General features: G+C 34.1%; 3 protein-coding genes across 5 annotated transcripts in view; 2 read left to right on the top strand and 1 right to left on the bottom strand.

Moving 5' to 3' along the window:
* LOC116348020 overlaps positions 1-3,302 on the bottom strand; it is a 23,467-nt gene extending 20,165 nt beyond the window's left edge. The window contains exons 1-5 of one of the 2 annotated variants that reach the window (XM_031778869.1): positions 3,145-3,302; positions 1,847-2,138; positions 895-1,683; positions 698-829; positions 490-630 (exon numbers count right to left, since the gene is read on the bottom strand). In XM_031778869.1, the coding sequence (XP_031634729.1) occupies positions 490-630; positions 698-829; positions 895-1,683; positions 1,847-1,996 (1,212 nt within the window). In that variant the 5' untranslated portion in view covers positions 1,997-2,138; positions 3,145-3,302. Of the gene's footprint in view, positions 1-489; positions 631-697; positions 830-894; positions 1,684-1,846; positions 2,139-2,828; positions 2,941-3,144 lie in introns of those variants that run through there. The other variant, XM_031778870.1, reaches the window with a different exon arrangement.
* Positions 3,303-3,803: 501 nt separating this feature from the next.
* Positions 3,804-4,833, top strand: LOC116348071. Its single transcript, XM_031778932.1, has 3 exons — positions 3,804-3,820; positions 3,879-4,346; positions 4,435-4,833. Exons 2-3 carry the CDS (start codon positions 3,883-3,885, stop codon positions 4,655-4,657), a joined length of 687 nt encoding a protein of 228 aa, XP_031634792.1. The 5' UTR covers positions 3,804-3,820; positions 3,879-3,882; the 3' UTR covers positions 4,658-4,833.
* Positions 4,834-8,066: 3,233 nt separating this feature from the next.
* LOC116348039 (unconventional myosin-Va) overlaps positions 8,067-10,479 on the top strand; it is a 12,100-nt gene continuing 9,687 nt past the window's right edge. For both annotated transcript variants that reach the window (XM_031778890.1, XM_031778889.1), the window contains exons 1-2: positions 8,067-8,744; positions 9,074-9,318. In XM_031778890.1, the coding sequence (XP_031634750.1) occupies positions 8,715-8,744; positions 9,074-9,318 (275 nt within the window). In that variant the 5' untranslated portion in view covers positions 8,067-8,714. The remainder of the gene's footprint in view (positions 8,745-9,073; positions 9,319-10,479) is intronic.

Below are 10,479 nucleotides of genomic sequence, written 5' to 3'. Positions count from 1 at the left end.
CACGAACAGTTCGCAAGCGTTCAAGAACAACTAAAAAAATATAAAATTGTATTTGTTCGTTTTCGTTCATGAAATATTTGTTCGTGTTTGAACGCGAATAGTTCGTGATTGATTTTCATCATTTTTTTATATATTTTTTTATCAATTCGACATGATTCGTCCAAAATTCAAAGAATTCACAAATCTTAAGTAAAAAATAACAAACTACTTTAGATTTTTGTTCTCTTCTTGAACTTCAAGGTGTTAAATTGTATTCAATTTTCGATGATTGTTTTTAGAAATCATGGTCTTAAGTTAATTCTAATTGGTCGTAACATTGTCTACACGTTCGTCGTATGGTTCTTTTAGGGTTGTGTTTGTTCTTGTACGCAGTTTTCGCGAACGAACACAAACAAACACGAACAGCTCGCGTTCATGACCAGCCTTACTGTTTAGTACTAAGTGCAAGTACCTTTCCCACCCCAGGTGCAGTAAGGAAAGTAAGATTACCTGAATTGCTTTCCAAAAGACGTACAAGGCAACAGTTGTGTCTGGATAACTAACGAATGCTATACTTGATAAAAATGCTGCTGGTATTGCATGCTTTGGATCATCCTTTCCGGTTATGTGTCGCAATGAACATGAGCTCAACTGAAAATTTATATTTAAAAAAAATTGTAGTTTTCTTCATTCAAATATGAATTTCTGAAAAATTTACCCGAAATATTGTAGCAAAACCGCCTAAGAATGTGCCAAGTTTGAGTGTATTTGAACTGCGGAAAATTGATTTGAGTTGTGTTAGCCATGGTTGCTTTGAAGTCATTTTCAATCTGATCAAGATCAATGTGATCTGCAACCGAACAAAAAGAAATTTCTCAATTCAAACAAAAAAAAAGTGCAACATTTATCACCAACCTGTAGCCCAAGGCCAATGGTAAACAGTTTCGTACCACCGGATACGACATAGTGTAAGCAACTATTTCTCGGATGTGGACAAGTTTTATGTCGTGGAAATCCGTATTTAAAATAGTCCATCATCTGAGTGTAATATCGAACTGCTTGCAAAATGATCGGAAGCAGTGGATTTTTTGATTGTCCTAATCGGGAAGAGGATGGTTGTTGTGGTTGTTGATTTCGTTGAACGGACAGCAATGGTGCCGATGATTGTCGTTCACGCCGTCGTGATAAAAATTGTGGTTGCAATTGTAATGCTGGTACATGTTCTTCGTAGCGTCCAACAACAAATCGCAAAATATCATAAATTGAATCTTTATTTGATTGAGCGGATGGTGTTGTTTGAATCGATGGTACGGTGCCTTGGTGCATTCCACATCGAAAGTAATACAATAACAACGATATGCCAGCACCAAATATCAAAACTTGACCATGCGGTAAAGGACGAACATAGCCGCGACTGCATGCCATATTGAATAAGGTCTCGGTTGCCACGTTTGAAACATACAAACAGAGGAGGCCACGTCGCGATGGACGCTCAAGCAATAATGCACACATGCTTGACATAAATGACGGCACATAAGATACCGTATAAAAATTAAACGACCCCATGTAATGGCGTAATAAACACAAGAAAAATGAATAGGTAAAAGCACTTGTGGTTAAAAATGCGGTTGACTGTAGAATTCCCAAAAGCATTCGTTTTAAATCAGTCGCTGTCGGTATGCGACATCGCATTAAGAGACTCAACTACAAAGAAAAAGATTGATTGGTTACTTTGATTAGAATGATTTTATTCATTTATTGATCTAGAACAGTGACATTTTAAACCCGAAGCATCATTTTTGCTCTTTTTAGTGTTAAAATGGCACTGTTCTAGTATATAATAACCATAGAACAATAAGCAACTCACCGTATATACTGAAGAATATAACCGAAAACTTTCCTGCGCCGCTTGTAATAATAGGCCGGCTGTGGCAATTGAACAATGTTCTGTCCATGGATGCACGTATTCTATACATGTCGCCGATATCGGCGTTAATTTACTTTGTACCGCACTCATTGCATGCAATTTTTGTCTACTTTTTTTTAAGTTATTCCCACTTCGTTCAAACACTTTTTGCGTATCACTGACTTTTTTTGGTGTTTCACCGAGATTTCATATAAATCACGCGGATTTATCGCCGTCCGTTTTGGCTAAAGAGCTGAAAAATGAAATTATTTTTGAGTTATTTGATGATTTCAACCAAAAATTCGATATATATCTTTTTTATCTTTGTCATAAAATTGGTCTACAAAAAGGTTCTTATCTGTATTTCTTATCTGTTTAATAGCCTTTTCAAAAGCAATAGTTGTAAACGATTAAAGAATTATGGTCAAAAAAGCAATAAAACCACAATGAAAATGGAAAACAAATGCATTTGAAATGTAATAAGGTCAACCAAACGTCAACGGATTTCTAATTTGATATCGCAATGCAAATCCGTTTCCGTGTAATACCGACCGCAGTCGGTATTCTTTGATGTGTGATCAATGATCATAGACGTGTGAGTCATCTAAATTACTTTCAAGTAAATCAACAACAGTTCCTCACGCACACAATTAAAATGCGTTACTCAATAAATTCACAGCATGAAATGTCATAATTTCCGTTCATTTCGATCTAATTACAGAGTATATTTTGAAATTGGATGGAGTCAAGAACGTGTGGCACTTAGAATGTGGTTCACTTGGAAGAAAGAAATTGGTCATCAATTATATTGATGGTTTTATATTATTATGACGCATTTTGAATCATTTTAGAAAGGTTTTCGGATCAATTTCACGATTTAAAACAATTTTTGTGTGTGATTTTGTGAATGACCATTTTTCTTCGAACAAAACATTCAAATTACTTTTTTAAATCGTTGCTTTTTGTTTAATATTCCGTCTAAAACTGGACAAACAACTGTTGTTGATCAATTGATCGCGACTTGCAAACGACATTTGAAACACACATTCCTTGACGGCAGACACACTATGTAATTACGCATACAATTTGAATGGATAATTTTCATGCAAAACAATAGCACGCTACGGCCACTGCGCTCTTTAAGGTCAATCTCTATTCCCACTGTGTGTATTGTGTGTGTGCGCGATTTTTTTTTTGTTAAATCAAGTATCAATACAAGACATCATGAAAAAAAAAAACAAATGCCACAATTTACTCACAGAATTTTTGTAGAATTTATGCACCAACATTCATAGACTGGGAGTAGAACATTTTTTTTTGGTATGGAAAAATTGCACGATTTACTAAAGAATAGAATTCAAATAGAGAGAAAATGTAATTTGATTCGTCGTTCGAAGACGACGTTTGACATTCTGGAAAATTATATTGTTTTTCTTATCATAAAATCATCTGTCATTCTGTCAGTGTCGGAGGGGTTTTTACAGCAGTTTTGTATAAAACGATAAAACGAATCATAGATGACGCCACCAGAACATGGAAATTCAGTTTTTTTGTCATTCTTTTTTCAAACTTTTTTACATTCACAAATCAAGAGATTAAGAATTCGGATTTAAAATGTAGGAGAATATTTGAATAAATAAACAAATTTCGACTCTTTTCTTTTCTATTTTCGAAACTTATCTCAATTTACCGCAAATGAATAATAAATCAATCTTTCATGTTTTTCAAATCAAACGTAAACTGAAAAATTCAGGAAGAACAGAAGATACGACTGAGACAGCCTCCTTCGTGTTACGAAGAGAGTGAGAGAGAAGCGCCTTAAAATGTAAATGTTTGTCTCATTCCTCGATCGATTCCTTGTTTATGTGTTAGTATTTGTTTTGACATTTTGAGTTCATTGTTCCATTTGGCGATGTCACTTCATTGATCTACTGGGTAAGATTTTCGTGTTGTGTTCTTTTTCGTCGTGTTTATTTATATATTTATTGTTCAGAACGATGTCAATGCAACAAAATTCGATGCTTTTCTTCTGCAATTGTTGTATGATCGAAGCGAAATTGTTCCAAGACGCAACACCGAACAGTGGACCACCACGTCAGGTGCATAAATGGTTTTGGACAAACTGTCAACACATTTTATGCTATCGTTGTCGAACAAATAGAGGTGAAATATGTGCCTGTTGTAAAAAAAACGCCAAATTCATGGAAATATCACGAAAAATGCCGAAAATCCATCAACTCTTTTTCGAGAAGACGTCAACGATAAAAAATAGTTTGGTTTCGGTGGCCAAATTTGGTAAAAATCAAAATTCGTTGATTTCAGTGCATATCCGGGCTAGATTTTTGGATATACGACGAAGAAATACTGAGGCAATTGACACAATGAAAAAATTTAATGCAATGAAGAAAATATACCACAAAACTCGTATCATTCACAGAATAATTGCCGAATATATAAAACAGTGAGAGTGATGATTTTATTATTGAACAATTTTGATACAAAAAAACATAACATTACATTTATTTAACTTTTTTTTTTTATCTATATAGGCGTCGAGAGATTAAGGAGCAACGAAACAACAGTCGAGTGAAGCCACCGCCACGCCACAGTCATCCAAATCGTCACTATGAACAGAATCATAGTGTTAGTTACGCTGGACCGTCGGTCGATTTCAATCAAACTACCCATTCCAGGAGACAGAGTGTCCGCCTTCGTGGCGCAAGAGAAGTACCAACGATAAAAAGCTTTGATTCCGGTTTCTCCTTTCAGTAGATTGCTTCCGATTCATTTTACACGACTAAAATTATCCGAAAGCAAATTATTTCGTAAGGTAAAATCGATATTTGAACAAATACATGTGAACAAATCGATAATGTTCAACATTCAAAATGAAAACCTGCGACTTGATCAAATTAATCGATATTAATATTAGCAATCTTCACACAAAACAGCATTAACTCAAATAAAAGTCATTTTTTAAGAAGAAAATCTCGGTTTTTGGTTTTTTTTTTGCAATAGATTGAAAATTTCTGCAAAAAATCCAAACTATGAGAAGAAAGAAAAGAAGAAAAAACAGTGAATAATTCAAAACTGTGTCAAATGTTGTAATTATAAAAGATACTTTAAAATGTTCATTTGATAAAGACTTAATTATTAGTCAGAATAAGTTTTTTTTCTATATTGTAATTATGAAAAGATTTAAAAGACCACGCCTTTCAAATTATCAGGCCTGTATTCAGGAAGCATAATGTACGGACTTTTCTTTCATCCGTGAATGAAAAATATATGATAATAATTCCAGTAATTATTTCTATTTATTGGCAATAAATGACCGATATTATCGACAAAAATGAACTGTAAATCCAAATGTTACTTATTAAACAATGATGAACAACTCTTACTTATTATAAAATTCAGACCAACAATTATTTTCAATAATGAATTAATGATGAAAAATATATCTTATATAAATAACGAAATAAAATGAAATTCTTCACAGTTTAATTTTGGTATTGGCCCGTTAGTAGGCACAATTGAAATTTTTTTACACATGTTTTTGACTTTTTTGTGGAATAGTAATAAGGATAAGATTCCTATGTAAAATAAACGATTTTTTATAAAGTAAACCTCCAATTTTGTTGCCATGTTCAAATGTAAGTGCCAAAAACTGAAAAAGTTCAGTCACAATACAGTGTGATAGCTATTCTTTGATTCTAGAGACGAATTGAACGATTACACCAATTGCAACCGGCCAAAAGGCACTACTGTGGTTTTGTGCACTTCCATGGAGGGAATGTGGGACAAAAATTATTTTATATTTTCTTTAGTTTTCTTTATATATTTTCATTAATTTGTTCCACGATGGCAAGTTCGACATTTCTCGTGAGATACTTATCGATCGATTTGGGCGAAGTTTTGTATCCTGTTTTTCAAATTGCCGCTGCTATCTCCGCGATATATTCATTTTTTATTGCTTTTCTTTCACTAGTTCTCATGGTGATTGGGTCACTGCAATTTTTCATGATTTTCCAGTGAAATGTGACTCCTTTCCTTTCAAGTCGCTCTCTTATATTCATATCTTGAATCTGGGGACTATAAGACATGTTTTCTCAGGTGGCCATCAAGATATGCCTCGAAATTCAAAAAAATGTTCCACCCTAATGTTCAATATCTTTCGGGAAATGAATATTCGTTTGGTAAAGTAAGTAATTTAGAAAAAGTGCGGACAAGATAGACGGATTTAAGTTCCATTTTATTCTTAATGGATTCATCGATAAAATTCTTTGTTCTAAACTTCAATTTAATTAATAATTGTATTTTTTTCTACAATTTCACCTTTCTATTTCAAAGCATAACAGTATTTCTCTTGATAATGAAAAACCTACTAAATAAAACCATGTTTGCATTTTAATGTTGCTTACTAAGAATCTTTCAGCAATCAAAGTTAAAGCCAAGATCTTAGGACAAGTTTGCATTTGATATCTGCAGAATAGATGCTTTATTACATGCAAAGCACATACATAAATTCATATTCATCTCATTCATCCATCCAGTTACAATTTTTGTTTCATATGATGTCGTAACTTAAAGTTCCGTATCGGCATTTCATTCATCATAATAAATTAGCGAGAGCAAAGCAAAAACTCTTCACGTCTTGATTTACGGTTTTTTTTATAACTATCATTCAAAATAATAAACTTGTTTGTTGTAAGCGAATAAATACAGCTTCATTTGTCGAAACACTTCTCCTTTTAATCTATAGTTTGCGGCAAAAAAAAAATTGAATGAACTGCTACCGATCAGCGTGTGTTGCTAATTAATTAAAAAAAAGAAAACGTATACAATGTCAGATCGAAATCGTCCGAAAAATATCGATAGATATTCATCTAACCAATTGAAATAAATAATGATCATGTACACTTTGTATGAAAACAGTCACAGTCAGAAAAAGAAATTAATTATAGGCGTCTATTCAAACAATCGCTCGTTTCTTCTTAATTCAATGGACCTTTTTTTGCCAATAAATCAATATAAGTTTCGTAGTGACAACGATAAAAAAAGCGTGGTTCTTTGCCAAATGAAGAATAAGTGAATAAAATCGTTTTTTTCTTCTCTCTTGAAGTGCCTCTTCTGTAGGTGTACACTGGTTCTTCTTTATTTCCATACAAAATTACCGGTCACATTCATACACACAAACAATCGACCATTTATTGTCGGTTGTAAAACAACATATTTTGTTGTCTATTTCAATGAGATAGAAAACACCGTAAGGGCCTTAGCGGATCAGTTAAGAAAGACGTTGACGTGATGTCCACGAAATAGCAAGACCTAAATATCGCAATAGGTCTTCAAGCCATTAAAAAAGTATTACAATGTTTTTGTATACAACATACACAATAAAATACCAAGAGTTACCCACAGAATGATGAAGAAATTCTCTCTCGCGCGATAGAAAAATGAAACATTGTTTGAAAGCGCGTTCGAGCACGTTATGGAGTAGGGTCACGAAGTGCTTATATACACTGTTTTCATTCGATTCAGTGTTTAGAAGCTTGAATAGAAATGACAAAAGTCGCTTTAAACATCTCAAATACCGCTTTAACCGCAACGAATTGGCAGCAAAAGCACCGAACACTCACTACCACACATTTGGTATTGCGACTGTATGCAAAGCGCTGCAAAGTAAGCCAGGCACATGGCATAAAAACAATTCACACAAACTTAGATGAGTCAATACACAACGTCACGCAATTCACGTTGTTTATTTCATTTTACATTGGCGCGATTCATGTTGATATGCATGTGGCTCAATGTTTTACTCCATACACAAGCAAGTAAATACTGTTGCTTTCACAACTGTCAAAGTGTACACACAAGAGAGACGGTAAAGCGTGCGAATAAAATGAAGCGCCAACGAGCAACGTGTGTTCATGCCTATACATTGAATTGTGTTCGTGTGCTGTTGGTGTTGTTTGTATTGTTTCGTCTGTTTTCTTTAATTCTGTTTCTTCATTGCTGCAATACTGTTTTTATACCTTTTTTTGTCATTCTTGGGCGGCTATCCCTATCTCATTTTTTCTTAGTCTCATACTCTCTCCATTCATTCGGTCTCTTTTCCTTTTCGCGTTACGGTTACAGTTTTCGTTCATTGGAGTTAAGGTATTAGTCAGTGTTACATCGCCACGAGTAAAAGTCGATAGCAATTTCTTTTCCATACTCTCTGTGCGGCTCTGGCTCGTCTGTTTATTTAATGATTTGAAGTGTTTTTCGCGTGTATTCAGAGTTTTTTCTTTCAATGTCCAATACTTTCGTGTCAATTTTCGATTGAATAAAGAAACATGTTGGTCATGCACATAGTTTCAACTGATTAAGATAGTTTTTGAATCAAAACTCTCCTTTGTGTGTTAATTGTGTTAATTTTTTTGTATTACCTTTGATTTTTTTGCTTATAATATCGAAAATCGCGAATCGAAAAAGATACTTCGAATCGCAAATGATGGTGATGATGATTATTAAATTGAAAATGTGCAGTAAAATGACGTGAATACTTTTGGAACGACGACCTCAAACGTATCCAAAAAAAAAAATCGATCAGTGTGTTTTTCTTTCTTCGTGCAAAACAATACGAAAAAACATTGGAATTGGAATCGAGTGCGGCTATGGAATTGTTGTTGTTCCACTGTGTCAATGTGAATAACAATAACGAAAACGACGACGACGACAAAGCGAAACATACACGGAACAACTCAGACCCACAGCGTCATACACATTTACAGTTCAATACGCCTAATTGTCGGCAGTTGTACAAGATTACGAAATAATCACAATTATGGCAAAACGACACACTGCTTATACTACGGTAATTCTCTAATTCTGGACAAATCTGCTCTAGCGCTTTTTTCGTTTCATTCTTCGCGCCTATCTTTTTGCGCGCGCGATGTACGACAAATGTTTTGTTGTGTTTTTCTAGTAGTTAGTTAGCGCATGTGAATAGAAATTTAATACATTCATGGACGATACGATATATGATGTGATTTGTGCGGTTTCTTCTTTTTTTTCTCGCTTCTCGTATCACTTTGTGACACAGAAAATCAAATTGTTTTTTAAAACACAATTCTTTGTCTTTAAAGTGACTTCTACATTTATTTTTTTGTGATTTGTGTTCAATCAATGTGTTTTTTATCACAGGGTGCCCGTGTCTGGATACCAAACGCGACTACAGTATGGGAAGGTGCCCAACTTGTAGGCGATTATCATGACGGCGATAAACAATTGCACATACAAACGGATGCCGGCATGGATCGCGTCATTGAAATTCGAAGCGACAACGATTTGCCATTGCTACGAAATCCAACCATTTTAATTGGACAAAATGATCTAACCGCCTTATCATATCTACACGAACCGGACGTTTTACATACATTGGAAGTACGGTAGGTGTACAATTGTACATACAAACTGTATTTTTTTTTATAATCAAATGGAACTTAAATTCGACGAATTTATCGCAAAAAAAAAAAAAACAAAAAATGTATTTATCGGCAGAAATTTCCAAGATTTCGAACAAAATAGAGAAACATTTTGTTTGGGAGAAAAAAGTCGGTTTCTTGTTAAAATTGATTACTATGAAAGCCGGAATATGAACCATGAAATTTCCCAAAATTGAACCAAACGTACTTGAATAAAAGAACAATTTGACCCGCCAATTGTAAGAATTTCATGCCCATGGAACCAGTTGAACTGAATACAAATTGAATGTTTGAAGACAGAAAAAACACTTACTTTTACTCAATTCGATTGACATTGATCTTTTTGTTATGATATAAAGAGTTTTTTCATGATTAAAAAGCGATCTGATAACGTTATCAATTGAATTGAAAAGATGGTCTTTCACTAGCATTTTCGCACATTTTTTCCTCCATCGTTTAAAAACTTTCTTTGATGATTGTTTTGTTTCTGTTTTGATTTTTCAATAAACTTTTGAATTGAAGAAAGTAACCCGTCTCGGCAATTTTCGTGACTTTCAAAACGTTTTCTTTGGCTAATAACACACTTTTGAACAATCGCTCATCAGATTGGTTCATTTGTGTTAATAATATATATATATTTACACTAAAGAAAGAGATTGTAATATCGCTACTCTTTGTATTGTAATCAGATACACATAATGAAATGTTTCTCTTCGAGCCTTGATTTGAACTTATTTGCCCGGCGGCTATTTTGCATTTGAAAACCGAAAACTATTCGACAACCATATTTGCTTAGTCTTTGGTGTTTTCGATCTATGCATGTATTTTGAACGTCAATCAATCAATGTGCCTTCGAAAAATTTTAATCTCAAGTCAACGAATCACTTTCATTTGTCTTACTGGTATGTCTGTATGGCAGTATTGAGTTATTACTTTTCCGCACACACATAGTGTGAAAGGGGAAAGTATTGTAATGGGTCAAAATTTACGACATCTCAAAAACATGTTTTCTGGACGTTTCTGAGGTCAGAGAACCCGAATCAGGCCGTTTTGAGCATGGTTGTTGTGGGTCTGTTCCACGTCGTACGTCGTACGTCGTACGTCGTACGTCGTACGTCGTACGTC

Source organism: Contarinia nasturtii, unplaced genomic scaffold (assembly GCF_009176525.2).
Source record: "Contarinia nasturtii isolate CC-2019 unplaced genomic scaffold, AAFC_CNas_1.1 Cnas_scaffold_2229, whole genome shotgun sequence".
NCBI classification, from domain to species: domain Eukaryota; kingdom Metazoa; phylum Arthropoda; class Insecta; order Diptera; family Cecidomyiidae; genus Contarinia; species Contarinia nasturtii.
Note: the sequence above shows the minus strand (reverse complement) of the source record. Positions and strands in the feature narration are given on the sequence as shown.